We start from the raw sequence: 18,948 nt of genomic DNA on the forward strand, positions 1-18,948 counted from the left end.
CAGGCAATCCTCGAGCCACAGGATCGAGTACTGCTGAGAAATACGCACAAGGTCTCTGTTTATCTCCGTGTGTCTGCACTAAGACTGACAATCCGCACCCATCCTTCTCATGTACATATAGTGTAAAGATCTTTGTATAATCTGGTGTACCTAACACTGGTGCAGAACAAAGGGCTTGTCTCAATTGGTCAAAAGCATTCTGACATTCATCTGTCCATTCAAGGGGAATTGGTGTAGTTTTGGACAACAATGCTAACAAAGGTTTTATAATGTGCGAAAATCCTAGTATCCAGTGTCTACAAAAGGACGTCAAACCTATGAAAGCACGGATATCTTTCTGAGTGCAATGGACTGGAGTATTTAAAATTGCTTGAATTCGGTTTGATGTCAATGCACGTCCCTCCTTAGACAAAAGATGACCGAGGTAGGTCACCTTTGGTCTACAATATTGCAACTTCTTCCTCGAGACCTTGTGATTATTTTTGGCAAGAAAAGAAAGTAGGGAGAGAGTACTCTCCTCACATTGTTCCTGCGTGTCTGCTGCAAGTACAATGTCATCAACATATTGAATAAGAGCCACCCCAGACTGTAAATCAAAAGAATCAAGCTGCCTTTTCAAAGCCTGGCTATAAATGCTAGGGCTTTCTGTATAGCCTTGAGGAACTCGACAAAATCTACATGATTTGTTATTTAATGTGAAGCTGAACAAATATCGGCTATCAGGATGAATGGGAATCGAGAAGAAAGCATTCTTCAAGTCGATAACAGTGAATGTAGTGGCTGTAGGTGGAATCATAGTAAGTAAGGTGGTAATGTCAGACACCACCGGATACTGGGGTACGACTATCTTATTAATTTCCCTCAAATCAATAATAAAACGACAGATCTTAGTGTCTGTGTCCTTCTTTAGGATCGAAAGAATTGGGCTGTTACAAACATTATAGGGGACTTCCTCCACCACCCCTGCCATAATCAAGTCATTTACAATATGAGTCAAAGCCACTTCACCTTCTCTGGAGATTTTGTACTGTGGTACGCGAGGCAAAGACACTCCCTCCTTTACAGTAATACGTACGGGAGGAATAATCATTTGACCCACATCAGTATCGGAAGTAGCCCATAAAGTACTTGGAAGAGAAGCTAACGCATCAGCCTCCTGCATGAGGCACGATCTCTCAACCTCTGGGTAGTTCTCATTTAAAATAACCCGTACCCCTTCAGGGGCACAGCGTATAGTTGCTCGAAAACGTTTAAGCATATCAAGTCCCTCAATATTATCTGGTGTGTTTGGAGATAACAAAAACGGGCATGGGGTAGTAAATTTATCAATGTGAAATATAAGGGGTTGAGACAATGGGCTAAGAGAAGGTGTTCTATCGAACCCTATTGATGTAATCGTTTCGCCAGACAGGGGAGCCCTTGGAACCAAGTGTTTGGACAGAGCGCTACGAGTAGCTCCTGTATCGACCAGAAACTGATCAGTAGAACCCAAAACATGTGCTGATATATATGAACCCCTTTGATCGACTGGTACTTCAACCGATTCCACACCCCATCCTATGCAATCCTATGCATAAGTATTATCCTGAGACTCAATAGACTCCCCCTCAGCTATCTGATACTGATTCCGTCGATCAAAAGTATTATGGTCAGTCTGACCACGACCCCTCGCTTCAAACCTACCACGATCACTCGCTCCTGAATAACTATTCCGTGACCTTCCACTTCCTCGACCACGCTGATTACGCAGTTCTCGAAGCACTGGACAGTCCGACGCCCAATGTCCAAACTGTTTACAGTATGCACACTGATCCTCGGAAATATCAGTACGAGCGGAAGACGCACCATACAATCCTCGTCGACCCCTATCGTTCTCTCTCGATTGCGTAGCATAAACCTGAGACAACATCACCTTCGTCTTTAAATCCTTCGCTTTCTTATCACTACTTTCTTTAGCCTCCAATTCCTGCCTTTCATAATACTGAGCCATAGTCAATAAAGAAGAAGGGGTTGCCGTGGACCATGAACTTTCACTAGTTTTTAAACATTTTGCAATCTCCGGTACAACAAACAAATGCCTGCCCGTATCCTCTGTTAATAATTGGCCACTGTAATCATGAAATGCTTCTTCGAAACGGGAAAAAAAGTCAGAGACTGATTCATCCTGTTTCTGTTTACAGGAAGCCAACATCGTCCAATCAATTTTCTTAGGGGGGACAAGCGTTTTTAATTTATTCAAAATAGCCGCCGGGAGATTTAAAATCACTTGACACGGCTTACATGCGGGTTCCCTATCCAAATCAGCTTGAGCTAACTCCTTCCAATCTGCACCCAAAATCGCTCGATCATCAAACTTACGAATAGCTCTCCACATATCAGGGGGCAATATTAACCCAAAGAAAAGATCAATATCAACTAATGTCATAACACACGAAGAAATAGCTCCTTCCACTCCTTCATAGAAAGCTGCTGGGTTTTTACGAGGGTCAGGCAAAGCATTCTTAAGTTTCATAACATCTGTTCTATTCCAGGGCGTATAAACCCAATTATATATAAAATAACCCTTCGCATTTACAGACGTCTTATCATCATCTGTGCCTTGCCCTTTAGGAGGGACATACAAAGGCGCAGCTTCTCGCATAGGCATAACATGAACTGCAGCGTTCTTATCTGTTCCAAAGATAGGGCACTCTTTGGATACTTCCGTCGATCCAGACGCAGGCGAACCCGATGCCTTTTTCGCCGCCCGTAGTCGTAACGTCTCATCCCGTAGCCGAACCAAACGCTGGAAAAACTCATCCGCATCTGCAAGAACAAAAATACCTTTACGTAAATTATCACGACCAACTGATATATCCTTAGGTTCCAACTCAGATGAATAACGTCTAAACCGTTCAACAACTTCAGCTCCTAAATGATCCAAAAAATACAATCGTTCTCTTTCAGACCACTTACGCATATGGCCATCGATCTCTGAAACAGGTATAGAATCAACATTAAGTTTACGAGCAAACCCGCGTGATTCCGCGGCTCGATCAGCAGTTAGCCCGGTACGCTGATCTCTCTGATCATCCTCGTCTGAGTCCTCATCTGGGGCCGTAGGCGGAACATACGGAGGCGAGCAACGATCTAGCAATGAAAAATCATCTGATTCATTAGTAAGGACAGGATAAAGAGGACGTCGAATAGGAAACTGACCATTAACTTGCAAATTACGTTCTCGAGTCTTCCTCTCTTTCTGTTCCTGCAATTCTTTCTCCTGCAACTGTAAAGCTTTGTCACGAGCAGCCTTTAGCTGCTCCTTGTCCGCCAAGGCTTGTTCACGCTTCATTCGTTCACGCACCGCTTTCTCCCACATACGCACACAATCAAACATATCCTGTCTAGACCTGCGCTGAAACAAACACTGCTCCACATATTGAACCTTTCGCAAATCAAACGACCCATGTAGTGGCCATTGCAATTCGCGATCAGTTTTCGTATATTTGTGCCACAATGTACTATACATAATGGGGGGGAGGCCAAATTTTATGTACATTTCACGATTAGGTGTCCCCTCTGGGGCAGCCGGCTGAGATTCATTTAATCGATAATTGGTACCATTTCCAAAACAGCACATTCCTCAAAGTGTGCTGAGAACAGGCATGTCAAAATATCACGGAAACGCGATATTACATAAAATGACACTTAAATATGTTTTACACACGGTGTGCCGTTCAAACAAATACAAAGTCAGAGAAATATCTCTACATGCCTGTCTATGTGAGGTGCACTCCACATATAACTCAAATCATAGGTCCAAATGTTAGCTAACTCAAACAAATCCAAAAAGCCACAGTAAGTGTCAGTAGACTATCTTACCAATCACAAGCTTACCAAATATTCTCAAACGTCCAGGTTCCAACTGCCAAGTTCCTTAATCGAATCAGCCAAACGGGCACTGCACGACAACCCAACCGATCAGGATCTCAGTCGAGGACCGGCGCCACCTGGAAGGTCGAGTTGGAAGGAAAGGAAGAAAACACCGTGGATGCCAAGACTCGGGTCACTCAGTGGCAGCGTACGCGTCCATGGCGAGTTTCCAATCCTTTGTCACGACCTCTCCTTCGGGCATCCGATTCGCCGATGAGTCCCTTCGTGGTAGCCAATTTGTGGTATTGCGTTCCGTCAGGTCTACATACTCTGCAATAACTCTGAAACACCATAGAATAGAAGTTGGCACGGAAACTGGAAATGCAAAAGACAAGTTTATTAGGACCCCATGGGGTGGTGGTACATTCCTACAGCACCCTTCGGTAATGCAAGAAGTATCACACCGAACATCGGTGCGCGACCTCTTTTATACAAGTTTAACAGTAATAAAAAGGTAGGCGGTATACTTTTGCACAGTTTAGGTACATATAAGGGCATTTTTGGAACACAGCCAACATGTGGGAGGAGTTAAGTACCACTGGTCAGTTTTGGAAAACATTCCTAAGAGGTGTCCGTTCATTAATCTAAACGTTCGAGTACGCATGCGTGAGTTTGACCAGTGCTAAAAGTAGCCTGTTGCCGGGCCGCATGTTCTTGCAAAATGGAAGCCAGGGAATACAAAATGGCCCCCGCAAGTTTGGTCAAGTTAAACATGAAAGTTCGTGTAGCTGAACTAAATGCTAACCTAGTCACTACCAAATTACGACATAAGGGTCGCCCATATGTATTCCCACTCCATGGAGTCGCATGCCTGTTCGATAGTTAGTAGTGCTAGTGCGCAACTCTTGGTCTCCAGGCATGGAGCATGCCACACTTGTGCCAATCTTTGTAGGTTATATGCGGTGTTTCACCATGGTATAAACCCGGCTTGGTCAGAGTGTATAAGCTGGGACATGTATGGCATTAGGCGGATCGCCAAGATTCCACCTAATATCTTGGCGTCTATTCAGCTCACTGAGGTAGGGCCACACAAGCTGAGCGGGTCCTCGACGATGTCCAAGGAGAATGTTGCGGAGGGTTGGGGGATATACTGGAAGGTGTCCTTCCAGGGCGTGATGCAGAGGGCAGTAGCAAGCCCATACAGGCAATATGGAGAAGTTGAATGCTACAGACTCCACTTTTCCACCTTGTCAGTATCAGCTACATGTAGAGGAAGACAACCTCCAGCCCATAGACCCAGACGCCACCGACATACAAACAGAGATCGACCATGAATTTAAGGGCACACACTCAGGGGCAGCAGAGCTGGAAGGGGATGCACTCTGCGATGAGGCCTGTACTATGACATTGACTCTGCCAAGTAGAGGGCAAGACTCCATTCAAAATGTGTGACCTACTACACCGCAGTGTGTGCCGGAGCCACCATTCATCAGAGGCCCACAGCCACGTGTGGTAGGTTTGCGCTGCACAGAGGCAGTGGCACCAGTGCAGTTGTTGGTAGTGTCCCATCACCTTCGTAAAGGTGGGCCTTTTCTCCTCCAGACTGAAGCGAGTCTTTCTCTTACTCCTCTCCTTGCATACTGTGACATGCACACTGCCATGAAGCAATCAAGACTCAGTTCCAAAAATGCGACCTAGTTGACTGCAGTGTCGGACGGAGGCTTGTATAAGGTTTGTGGGTGACATAGGTAGTGGCACCAGAGCTAAGCGGATGTTTGGCCAGCGACGATGGACTGCATTGGATTGGTGTGAGGCCTGAGGGCCGCTGTGTAGGTTGAAGGCTGAAGTCAGCAAGGGGCCACAGACATGTTTGATGTGAGTCCTATGCACAGTCTTGGTGGCACCGCATTGAAGGAAGTATAGTGACATAACCTCAGCCTTAGATAATGTACTCTGTCATGGTTTTATCAAGACTCCATTCTAAATGTGTGTCCTATTTGTCTGCTGTGTATGCCGGTGGAGTTCAGTGGGCCTGTGTTGTGGAGGCTGTGATGGTCCGAGGAGGCTGCCAAGGTTGTGTGCCTCTGGCCTGGAGCTTGCACCGGCACGTGGTGGGCCCTCTTTGACACACGCAGGCTTTCGGCAGTTGGGAATTGAGGCGTGGGTGTGCAGGGGTGGGTAGGACTGGTTCGGGAACCAGCGGCCTGGGGTGCATCAGGCCGACAGGATCGCAGGCAACACCTCTCAGAGCGACGGCCAGATGGCTGGGTGAGAAGCGCTGCCCGGGCAGAGACGTTGGGCATTCCGGAAGAGAACCACGCCCAGAGTTACGTGCCTTTTATTCACACCCCTACGCTGGCCTGACATATGCCGGGCCAGCCCACTCTGCTCACGCATACAGGGCGGGACATAACAAGCTACATTTCCGCGATCTTCCCCACTGGCAGCGGTGACATTGTTGTGTCCACTGTCCACTACACTCCAAACACCAGTGGTGTCTGTCAACATGGATATGTGTGTGGTCTGCATACTGCAGCCTGGTCAGCATATCCACGCCACTCTTGGCATTGTGTACATGCTTATTCATGGGTCACTTGCCTCCTTCGCACATGCCTGGTTCCCACCTCTCCCCACAATCTGCTATTGTGTGGCTGAGGTGCCATGCCATTGATGGCTTGTGTACATGGCTAGCCCAGGTTAACACAATAAGTTGTGATGTCGTGTCTGGTAGGTGGGCATGTTGTTTGGCATGTTGCATGTGAGTTTGTAACATGTGCATTCCCAGAGTTGTAAGTTGCATGATTGTGAAGTTGAGGTGTGTGGTGTGTTCATTTGGTACTTATCAATGAGCAGAGCATTTCCGTAGGTGCCATCCTGGAAGCGCCGGTTGATGATGGACTGTCGGAAGATTAAAGAATCATGCACACTGCCTGGGTAGTTAGCAACGACATTGGTGAAGAGTCCCCGGTGGTCCACTATTGCCTGCACATTGATAGAGTGCGTGTGCTTTCTGCTGTGGTAATTGTGTGCAGTGTCCGCAGTGGGCAAAAGTAGGATATGTATACAGTCTATTGCCCCCAACACTTGAGGGAAGCCAGCTATGGCGTAGAAGCCTTGCTTGGTCTTCAGATGTTCCTGGCAGTGTGGGGGAAGTATAGGTACTGGGTTACCAAGCTTATAATGGCATCCAGGACAGGTTTGAGGAACTTTGATAGGGCTGGCTGTGAGACTCCTCTGACTCTGGCTGTGGTTGGTTAGAACGTACCAGAGGCTAACAGGTGCAGCACAGCCAGCAGCTTTTTTCTGAGGTGGGATGATGATTGTCCGCTGTGTTGGTACCTTCAGCCTGTAGGCAATGATGTTCAGGATGCAGAGGATAGTTGTCCTTTTGAGCATGTAGTGTGCAATTACATTATCTGGTGTTAAGTCTTTGAGGCTGGTGTGTTTTCTGAAGGTCAGTGTCTGCGCTGCCTCTGTGGTGGTCCGGGGGGGTGGTGCGGAGAAGGTCCGAGGGGGTGGTGGCAGTGGGTGTTGTGGGCCCGTTGGGCTTCCAAGCTGCATGATCAGTAGCTCCATGGCTTCTGTTTGTCTTCAGGTGTGGCTGTTGACTGGGATCCCTTTTCTGGTGCCGGTTGCTGTCCGACTCTACACCAGGTCAGAGCAGGTGTAAATTTCCTGCTGCTAACGCGCCTCATTGCATGTTTTGTGGTCGTTTCGCTGATCTGGCTGGTCGTTGAGAATGTTGCGGAGTAGTGTCATTGTGGCTTCTTCAACGGGAACGCCTACTCTGCATCTCATTAGCTATAGTTGTGGGGGTCATCTGTGGCGATGTTTTTTGCGGCTGCTATCGCATGTAAACTGGTACTATGGGCTGTTAGCACCAACTTGTGAATGGGGCGATAATATGCCGTTAACTCGGACATGACTCCTTGAGAATATGCCCCAATGCTGCAGAATTGTTTATAGGGTTTCCATGTAAGAATTACTTTTTGCAATGTTTAACGCATTAATGCAATAAAGAACATTTGAAATAAATAAATGATCTACTGTAAATATCCCTGTGTGGCCCAGATACCACTTATCTGTCTGTATTGCCTTTCTGCTCCTGCTTGTCAACTGCTGCTGTGTTTCCACTTTTGAAACACTAAGCTTGCACAACCCCCTTAAAAAGAAGACTAACGCTTGCACAAGGCTTTTTTAGAAGAGGGCCAAAAAGAGCCTAAGAAACCATCAAAAGAAGTACCACGAACATTAAAAACACAATGTGTTTGCATGAGTGAATAGAACATATATGTATCATGCTTTAAAACAATACTTGTTATTCTTTTCAGAAAGCCAAATACTTCTAGAATGAATCTCAAAAGAATGTGTGTTGCGCATCCTGTAGCTCCGAAAACAGAAGTTTGATTCCTTCATTTAGTTAAATATTAAAATAACATGCATTAAAAACAGTCATTTTTGTATTCAGAATTGATTTTACTGTTTTTACTCTATAAACAGCTTAGCGTAATCCATACCGGATACAAATTAATGCACATTTGTATATGCACTTACTTTCAAATGCTTCCTACAGGTTTAATCCGCATTGCAAGATGTCCACCACGCTACTATTGCCTGAAATCTCTTTTTTCTTCATGGCTAGGTAAAAAAAACTGCTTCACACTATTTATCTGGCCGCTGGTCAAATTGTACATCATCTCTACTTTTGGTCTCTGATGAGCTTAATAGCAAAAATGATGTACTATTTTGGAGGCAGCTTGGCAAATAGCATATAGTATGTACTATTTGTCCAAGTGCCTTGTAAATACCCACTTCCTTAACTGAATGTATGTGTAGACTCATGGGAATTTCAGAGCCTCACATTTCTACAAGAACTCTTTTTTGCTTGGAACTCTGCATCTGTTAAATTTGGTCTCTCACCGCCTAACACATGGGTACTCACAAACTTTCTCTCGGGGGCCAAATTTACAGTGTGGTTTGAGGCCGAGGGCCGCACCGGTGAGGGCGGGGTCAGAGGGGGAGGGGGTGGGGCGAAAGCAAAAAAAATTGTGACCCTCCCTCTGTCTCCCTCCATCCCTCCCTCTGTGTCTCCCTCCCTCTGTGTCTCCCTCCCTCTCTGTGTCTCCCACCCTCCCTGTGTGTCTCCCTCCCTGTCTCCCACTCTTCCTCTGTGTCTCCCTCCCTGTGTCCCACTTTCCCTCTGTCTCCCGCCCTCTCTCCCACTCTCCCTCTGTGTCTCCCTCCCTGTCTCCCACTCTCCCTCTGTGTCTCCCTCCCTGTCTCCCACTCTCCCTCTGTGTCTCCCTCCCTGTCTCCCACTCTCCCTCTGTGTGTCTCCCTCCCTGTCTGCCACTCTGTTTCCCTCCCTCCCCCTGTGTCTCCCTCCTTCCCTCTGTGTCTCCCTCCCTCCCTCAGTGTCTCCCTCCCTGTCTACCACTCTCTGTTTCCCTCCCTCCCTCTGTGTCTCCCTCCCTGTCTCCCACTCTCTGTTTCCCTCCCTTCCTCTGTGACTCCCTCCCTGTCTCCCTCCCTCTCTCTGTCTCCCTCCCTGTCTCCCACTCTCTGTTTCCCTCCCTCCCTCTGTGTCTCCCTCCCTCCCTGTCTCCCTCCCTCCCTCTATGTCCCCCTCCCTGTCTCCCACTCTTCCTCTGTGTCTCCCTCCCGGCCTCCTACTCTTCCTCTGTGTCTCCCTCCCTATCTTCTACTCTCTCCCTGTCTCCCTCCCTGTCTCTCACTCTATCCCTGTCTCCCTCTCCCTTTGTGTCTCCCTCCCTGTCTCCCTCCTTGTCTCCCACTCTCCCTATGTGTCTCCCTCCCTGTCTGCCTCTCTCTGTTTCCCTCCCTTCCCCTGTGTCTCCCTCCCTCCCTCTGTGTCTCCCTCCCTGACTCCCACTCTCTGTTTCCGTCCCTCCCTCTGTGTCTCCCTCCCTGTCTCCCACTCTCTGTTTCCCTCCCTCCCTCTGTCTACCTCCCTGTCTCCCACTCTGTTTCCCTCCCTCTGTGTCTCCCTCCCTCCCTCCCTCTGTCTCCCTCCCTCCCCCTGTGTCTCCCACCCTCCCTCTGTGTCTCCCTCCCTCCCTCCCACTCTCCATCTGTGTCTCCCTCCCTGTCTCCCATCCTCCCTCTGTGTCTCCCTCCCTGTCTGCCACTCTGTTTCCCTCCCTCCCCCTGTGTCTCCCACCCTCCCTCTGTGTCTCCCTCCCTCCCTCCCACTCTCCATCTGTGTCTCCCTCCCTGTCTCCCACTCACGATCTGTGTCTCCTTCCCGGTCTCCCACTCTCTCTCTCTGTGTCTCCCTCCCTGTCTCCCACTCTCCCTCCCTGTCTCCCTCTGTGTCTCCCTCCCTCCCTCTGTGTCTCCCTCCCTGTCTCCCACTCTGTTTCCCTCGCTTCCTCTGTCTCCCTCCCTCTGTATCTCCCTCCCTCCCTCTGTGTCTCCCTCGCTCCATCTGTGTCTCCCTCCCTCCGTGTCGCCCTCCCTGTCTCCCACTCTCCCTCTGTGTCTCCCTCTGTGTCTCCCTCCCTGTCTCCCACTCTCTCTCTGTGTCTCCCTCCCTGTCTCCCACTCTCGCTCCCTGTCTCCCTCTGTGTCTCCCTCCCTCCCTCTGTGTCTCCCTCCCTGTCTCCCACTCTCTGTTTCCCTCCCTCCCTCTGTGCCTCCCTCCCTCAGTTTCTCCCTCCCTCCCTCTGTGTCTCCCTCCCTCCCTCTGTGTCTCCCTCCCACCCTCTGTGTCTGCCTCCCACTCTCTCCGTTTCCCTCCCTCCCTCTCACCTGTGTGTGTGTGTCAGCCCTCAGCCGGGCAGTGACAGGTTCCTCAGCTCAAGCACACACAGCCGCCCCAAGTACTTCACGGGTCTTTCACGGGTCTTTAAAAGCCCATTTAGATGTTAATGAGGCTTTGTTGAATTTCACCTCTTAGGCCCCTGCAGCTCCCCTCTGACAATACTGGAATACCCCGGCCCCCACAGAGCAGAGTCTGAGGCCGCGCTGCTGCGGCTGTATTTGCGAACACTATTGATTTTTTCTTTTTAAATCACATGTGTCTGCAAGGTCCGCGGGCCGCCCAGGAAGGCTTGCCGGGCCGCCACCGGCCCGCGGGCCGTACTATGAGTACCCCTGGCCTAACATCTCAACAGAGACAGAAACATGAAACTATAAAAAATTAGTAAGATATATTTGGATTTCTCACCTCTTCTCCGGGCTGCTGCATGTTGAAGGCATAGAGCACTAGCGCAATCGTTTAACTTATCACTTGCACTAGCCTTTATAACATTAGAAGTGCTTGGCACAATAAGTAATTTTGTCGTATTAGCGGTTCCTTGTACCTGGAAAATAAATAAATAAGAAAAATTGATTAACATTCCAATTACATTTTTAAACTTCCCTTTACTTTTGTTTTTCACGTTTGGGTGCATTTGATACCCCAAAAATACTAATATTAATATTAGCAAGGCTGTCCTTGTATCAGAATTATTTGGAGGAAAATTTAAATGGAACTATTTGCAACCGAAGTGTCGTTATTTTTTGGTGACATTTAGGGGCAGGTTTACAAGAAAGATGCTTCACGCAAAACTACCCGTGCACCACCATGGATGCGCCGCATTTACAATGCGGCGCGCCGTGGTGCACGGATAGGCAGATGCGTGACGTATCTGCCAGCTTAAGGATGGCGCAGTGTGAGAGTCGTGTCGGGGCGCGACGCACTCCAGCACTGTTCCACCCTAGCCTATCTCCAACATGCTGCGTCACGCCTTACACCTGCTTAAAGCAGGCGCAAGGTTTCGACGCAGCGTCGTCGGAAAAGTGACTGAGTGAAATCTTGTAGATTTCACTGCGTCACTTTTCCGAGGCTTTCCTCTGACAGAAGGCCCACACTGCGACAGAACGCCCACACTGCGATGGAACGCCCACATGAAACCTGACACAGTTTTCATGTGGCGCAGTGCTTTACAACGTGAAGTATCTGCCTAGATGCGTCATGTTGTAAATGAGTCGCAAATTTTCCCATGATTTCCGCCGCCGCTGCAATGACAGCTTAAAAGTGTCTAAGGGGCATGTAAAGCTGCCCCATAATATGTACACGTCTTTTCAAGAGGATTTGCATCATGCATCTGCAGGCTGAATACTTTGGGGCAGATTTACAAGCCCTTTGCGCCACTTTGGCTTCACTTTTCCCATATTAAAAGTGATGCAAAAGTGGGGCAAGGGGCTTGTAAATCTTCCCGAGTCTTTCACATTTCACTGTGAGGCACCAGGGATGCAATCATAATATGGCAAGCATAAGTGCTGGTGTAAAGTTGCTCGTGTCAAAGCCTCTAAACAGTAATTTCCCATCTGTGGTTCAGTAAGTATATTTGCAGAATGATCGCCCCGTTCCAATTAAAATTCGATCACTTCAGGACAATTGACGAGACATGGACACGTTTAGCTAACCTGGTATATTTCAAATACAACCATAACTCAAATAGCTAGATGTGGGGATAAGGGGTAAGGGTTTATATTCCCAGCATCTATCACATATAGTGCTCATTTTCATATGATGGCATTTTTGTGAAATGCTATTTATTTAAACATCCTTCCATTTGTCTCGAATATTTGTTTAATAGTGATTTCAAATGCCTTGATTTAGTCGACCATGGTGAAACAGGTAAACCTGTTGCCGAAAATGGCGCAAAGGCGTTCCTTATGTCAAGTTTCTAAATATGAGCTCTCAGAAACTCCAAAACACACAGAAGTCCAAACATTTACCGGAATTTACATGTTGTTTTTTAATGGTTCTCCGATGCACTCGATATAGTTGCTCTAAAAATGATTACTATTATTTACTGCTCGAGACTCAGATATGCTGGTTTGCTTTAAAAGGACTTGAACGCCACCGATGGGCTGGCACTGGTATAGAGCAGCTGAAACAGAATATAAATAGGCTTTACAAAAGCGCTGTCTGACTACTACTAACCAGCTACTCTATCCTGTCAAAAGACAATTTTAGCATAGTCAGATTTCTCCTGCACTTTGGGTTGTTCCGCTTCCACAGTTTATCTGATTTCTTTTAAGGGAAAGAAAATTAAATATATGCCAGTTTGGATGATTTGCAGGATTGTGTGTCTTCTCCTGGTCATTCTCTCTTTACGTTACTGGAAGGCAGACTAATCAAGATTACTCTTTTAACCAAACATTATTTTGAGGATAAATGGCAATGTATCAAAACAGGATCTCATCTGACCTCTGAATAAGGTAAGCTATTGCATTGGCGTTTTAAAGTCTCACCTTACATCACATAGTAGTATAGGTTGTACACTACCCATCACGATGTATTTTCGCTATTTGGATGAGACAGGTGGCCAAGCCGCTTTGGCCACGCCCCTTAAAAAATAAAAGAGATTTAAAAAAAAAGAAATTAAAAAAAGAAGAAAAACGCATTAAACGATGTTAGGATTTGTGAATTAAGGCATGTAAAATGATATGTCGCTGAAAAAAAAAAAAAATCGTATAAAAACAATGAGTTAGGATTTGCGAATCATGGCATATAAAATGATACGGCGATGAAATAAAAAGAATCGTATGAAAACGAAAAGTTAGGATTTGCGAATCATGGCATATAAAATGACACGTCCATGAAATCAAAAGCGCGTAAAATGACCAAGCATGCTGGGGGGTTGCTAAGAAGTGGTTGTAGTGTGAAATACGAGTCTAAAAACATACCGGGGGCGTGTCTAGCTTGTTCACAGAGGATATAAGCCAGCATTCCGAGGACAGTGTATTAAGAAACCCCAGTTTTTTTCCGACGAAGAAAATTCGAGCTTTAAGACAACTTTGAGAATTTCTTGCAGCAGCGTGAAATCTGGACTCCTTGGAGAAACTATTACAGAGATGCTGAAGGAACGCGGTAGATGACGCCGCAGAACTCGCCGATAGTGATAAGGAAAATTGCACTCCAACAACGCCTGAGAATACTATGGCTGAGATGGCGTCGACGCCGCTGAATAAAAAGCCAGAGACAGGCATCGCGGAGACGGCGCTGCTGAATATAAACCCTGGGACCGGCGCCGGTGAGGAGGCGGCTGGGCATGTTGGTAAAACACCGAACAATACCCATGATGCTACAGACGGCAGAGGAAGCCCGGAGCTGAGTTTAGAAGATGAGGGTATTTACCTGCAAGAGCCTGAACCCAAGGACTTTAGCGACTGTACAGAGATGGATTCCGGAGAAGAATCTGTAAACGAGCCAGAGAAGTCAACGGATGCTCAAGAAGAAAAGTGTGAAGTTGGAAACCAAAAAGTAAGTACGAACCGCGATTTTTCAGCAAACCTTTGGGGTGTTTAAGAGTGTGATGATGAGGCGAGTAGTTATGAAGAAGGTTGAGGTCAAAAAATCCCTTTTTTCTTTTTATCAGCAAAAGACAGGAGGAAAAGCCCCAGGTGACAAAACCGCTAGCACGACTATGGAAGTTACACATCCATTGCTAAGTTTTTCATGTCTCTGCTGATCAAGACAGAAAAAAACTTGCAGTTACCCATAAAAACTGGAGCTGTAAGCACCTAGATGCAATTGTACAACTTTGGCGTGGTGAAATTTGGGGCACGGAACAGTATCACACACGTTTGACAGCGATAGCCGCGATCATAAAATTGTGCTTAAAGGCGGGGTGGTACGACAATTGAGAAGGTTGTAAAATTGATGACCCAAGTCAGTTGCATCACGACTGTCTCACAATGGGTTGTGAATATGAAGATAGGTTGATACGTAAACTATGTTGTAAGCGGCACCCCCATAAAATTATGGTCGCTTTGGGGGTGGTCTTTGGCGTGAAAGAAATGTTTCTACCCACCAAATGTATTAAGATGATTGTGAATGTGTTAAAGTATATTAAAAGAGAGAATGTTAAAAGTTTGTATGAGGCGGGTGATGAAGACATAAGATTGATAATGAAACACCATCTGAGGAAGAAGAGATCGTAGATATTTTAAGATCAAGTATCTTTGTAGGAGTTTAAAACCGCGTAACAGGACATTTATTAATGACGAGTAAATGAAAACATGTTGATGCTCGTGTTTGGCACTAATATGTATGTGTGTTTTTTCTGTTGCAGGAAAGTCTGTTTCGACACATTGTCCAGACCGGGGTGCGGCAGAGCACTAAATGCGTGGAAGATGCTTTTTATTTTCCGATCAGATCAAAGATGCCGTACCCCAAACCTGTGTTTCGCCCGAACTCGCTATGCCATAACAAGCGATGTTAAGGCAGTGAAGAGTTTGAAAAAGAGCTGAGTCAGGAACCTAGAGTCTTTTACAATGTTCAAAAGAGCAAATACTTCTCGGGCGATGATGACGTGCTCGAAGACAGCATCAACAGTTACATCACGCGGACATTTTGCACCCTAGGCACTACTCTAAATAAGTAACAGTTTTTCAATTTCATGAATACAATATCCACGTTTGTAGACTCGTATTTCACACTACAACCACTTCTTAGCCACCCCCAACCATTCTTGATCATTTTACAGGCTTTTGATTAAATCGGCATGTCATTTTATATGCCATGATTAGCAAATCCTACCTTATCGTTTTTATACGCTTTTTTTATTTCATCGCCGTACCATTTTATATGCCATGATTCGCAAATCCTACCTTATCGTTTTTATACGCTTTTTTTATTTCATCGCCGTATCATTTTATATGCCTTAATTCCCAAATCCTAACTTATCGTTTTATACTTTTTTTTTCTTTCTTTTTTGTGATTTTTTTGTATTCTTTTTTTTTAAGAGGCGTGGCCAAATGGGCGTGGCCACCTGTCACATCCACTTAGCGAAAATACATGGTGATGAGTAGTGTAGAACCTATACTACTCATAGGATAGCAGTGGTTAAAAAACGCCCAGGAAGGGAAGTAGTCATTGTTATCCCTTTGCTAACAATATAATTGCAATCTCCATCATACTGACAAACTACAGTCCAATTTCTATCCATTGTTCATTAACATTTAGGAAAGTTGACTCTTTTGCTAGTTATCAGACTTCTTGGAATACACCAAGTGGCATATTTTCAAGACAGGCGATAAAATTATTGCCGTTTTAGCGGCAGAAAACCGCCGCTAAAACAGCGATAATGGGCTTGATAATATGCTCCATGGTATTCCAATTGAAGCTCAGGTTAGATGTCCTTCACATCTAACATGGGCTTCAATTGGAATTCCATTGAGCATATTATCAAGCCCATTATTGCCATTTTAGCGGTGGTTTTCGGCCAAAGCGGCAATCATTTTACCACCTGTCTTGATAATATGCCCCTAATATGCCCCTGGTTTCTACTGAGCCGTGTTTTATACCAAATCACAGAACAGTTTGACAGCTGCTCTTTTGGTCTTTACACCTTCTTGGATGCTAGAAAAGTTGTGATGCTCTATTTCACTCCCACTTGTTTCCTTGACTCTGTACTGAAAGCCACATAAAATTTTGATACACTCTCTCGGCATTATCCTTTATTGGTAGGCCAACAGGACCCAGTTACAACCAATAGTTGAGGGGGTGGCATAAATGCAGTATCAACACAAATCCCAACCACCCAATAACCCTCCCTTCCCTATTCTCTTCTGGTATCCTTACTACCGAAGTTTACCTTGCACCATTGGTCATACTGAGAATCAAAACTGTGGATCTGTATGTCAGATTCCACAAACTTGTAACTGTGGGTCACTATGGAGAGTATTGGCCATCTGAACTGTGTTGTGAGATTGTGTAAGATGAACCCTCAAGTATCTGGGGCATGCAAGTTCTCTGAGAGGAAAGTTATGCATGACACCAATGTATCTCAAAGTTGATCTTCCTTCCCTCTTTACTTGATGAGAGTTTCTTCATGCCCAGGAGCTCCCAAAGCCTGATAATCCAGGTGCTATATTCTGGAGTTGTTTTCTTTCCCCATTGTGCAGTAGTTGCTTGTTTGGCAATACATAGGGATAGTGTGATTGCCTTGCCTCTTGCTAATCATAGCTAAGCCTAGGAGAACATATGGCAGTGTGAGGAAATGGGGGTTATTATATGGTGTGGCTGTGCATTTTTACAGTGCAATAGACTTACCAACTCCTTTATGACCTTTAGGTTTTATTTGGCAAACCTTCAACTCAGCCCTGGCGAGCTGTGAATCGGAGCAGCAAGGTTTACATAAAGGAACAAGTATGAAGAATTTAAACAGCACCAAAACAATCGAAATATAAATTGACAAGACACCAAAGAAACCTTACATCAATTTATAACAAGCATTGGCATAGCCAATAGGTCTCACCTTTGGTATCTTGTAAGTGGGCAGTTAGCCAGCTGATATTCTTATGTGCAGTAATATAAAGTGCTGCATGGCTAAAGATTTATAAGGTCCTGAAGTTGATACCTACTTTTTTTTTTTATTGCAAATAAGAAGTAAAGCAAAAGGTTTGTATGTGTAGGCGTACATGTTTGTAAATGCAATCTACTGTTTTTGTAATAGCATTTAAGCATTTTGTTCCATGATTGTATTACCTTGTTATTAGTATTGTTTATATTTACTTTGCAATATAAATCACATACAAATAAAAACAGCAAAAGAAAATCCTTCAAGCAGACAGTTCTTCACTGAAATCGCCAAAAGATGGATTCACTTTAAACATACTAAATTTCAGGAGAGAATAAAAGCCGTAGTGTTGGAAAATGTATAAAAAATGGATTCTCTAGTTGGTAGCCTCAAGGTTCGAAGACAATGCAACACCACAAATCTAGAACATACATGAGTACTCAACACCAGTCCGATCCACTGGTGTTGAATGGTAAAACCAACTACCCACTTCCTGCCATCATCTGCGTTGCAGCTAGATCTGCTTTTTCTGAGCCAGATTAGATTGTTACAGCACTTTCAATTCAAGTGCAGGAATTATTGTGTTATGGAAAATCCAAGTATTTGTGTTCTGAATCAGAGGACTAATTGTTCACCATGGTCATGAATTATTACATAAATGACAAGCCACAATAATAACCCAACAGATTGGAATACTTTGAGCATCTCAAGCACCGATAGTACTCACTGCCTGGTTAGAACGGCCACATTTTGGACGCTATAGGCCATTTGTTGTTGTACGCTGCTTGCAGGGCACTGTGTTATGTAGGTAAATAGACAAAATGTCAAACAGGACTGTGAAAACCAACTAGCACATCAGTTTAAACATGCATCCAGTACATGCGTTACCTGGGCACATTCTTTCCGCCACTAGGTGATGTAAAAAACGTTTCAGTCAGCACCGTAGATGATCATGAAACCTATCATCAGTGGTAGCTAGCAGATTTTTCGGAGGTCTGAGCCCATTATCTTGCTACTGTTTGACCCTCTGTGATTTGAAGCATCAACTGTATGGATGAATAGTAATAGAAAGACCCAGTTGTGTTACACGTCTACACTACAAATATTACTACTACAATGCACTGCCTAAAGTGTGTGGATGAATGAGAAGGCTCAGGCTGTTGCATCTCAGGATTAGAACCTTGTTGATGAAAGGGATACATTTGTTCCACATTAAGACATGGCCGTCACCTAAATGCCAGGGGTAACGGACACAAACTAATTCCCGCTTTGACCACTCAGTTCACACCTTGACAACGTATCACACTCTTACAGCCTCCAGTTTGGTGCTGGAGAACTTGGGACGAGGGGTAGCGAGGGCTGGGCCAGGGAGGCCAAAGGGTGAGCCATGCTTAGCAGCTGCTACCCATGCCTACCATCACTTCATGTCCCTATAGTGGGTGAAGTCAGCTGGCAGGTAGCATAGGCTTCAAAATGTTTGAGCATTTTCACTGGATGATCACACTGCAAGGAATCATATAAACTGGAGTAGGGCCAAGTGATTGGCTCATTGCCAAGTTGAGGCAGACTAGTCTGTCGACAGCAGTCAAGTTACCATCTTAGAGCAATCAAGGCACATCCCCGGAGTGGAGACCAATTAACATCCCCCGGGCAGGGACTCAGTTGTAGACCAGGTAGAATTCTCAGGAAAACTCAGATCTAAGTCTGTGGAGGAAACATGGGGCAGTCTTATGAGTTACCTAGCAGCCCACGAAATACCAAGTGGCAGCCCAGGGAG

General features: G+C 45.7%; 1 protein-coding gene across 2 annotated transcripts in view; it reads right to left on the bottom strand.

The window, feature by feature from the left end:
• The window catches only part of LOC144823936 (sperm-specific sodium:proton exchanger-like), an 8,804,346-nt gene that overhangs the window by 538,476 nt on the left and 8,246,922 nt on the right, over positions 1-18,948 (bottom strand). For both annotated transcript variants that reach the window (XM_078682870.1, XM_078682871.1), the window contains one exon: positions 11,042-11,177. In XM_078682870.1, the coding sequence (XP_078538996.1) occupies positions 11,042-11,177 (136 nt within the window). The remainder of the gene's footprint in view (positions 1-11,041; positions 11,178-18,948) is intronic.

Source organism: Lissotriton helveticus, chromosome 3_1 (assembly GCF_964261635.1).
Source record: "Lissotriton helveticus chromosome 3_1, aLisHel1.1, whole genome shotgun sequence".
In the NCBI taxonomy this organism is placed as follows: domain Eukaryota; kingdom Metazoa; phylum Chordata; class Amphibia; order Caudata; family Salamandridae; genus Lissotriton; species Lissotriton helveticus.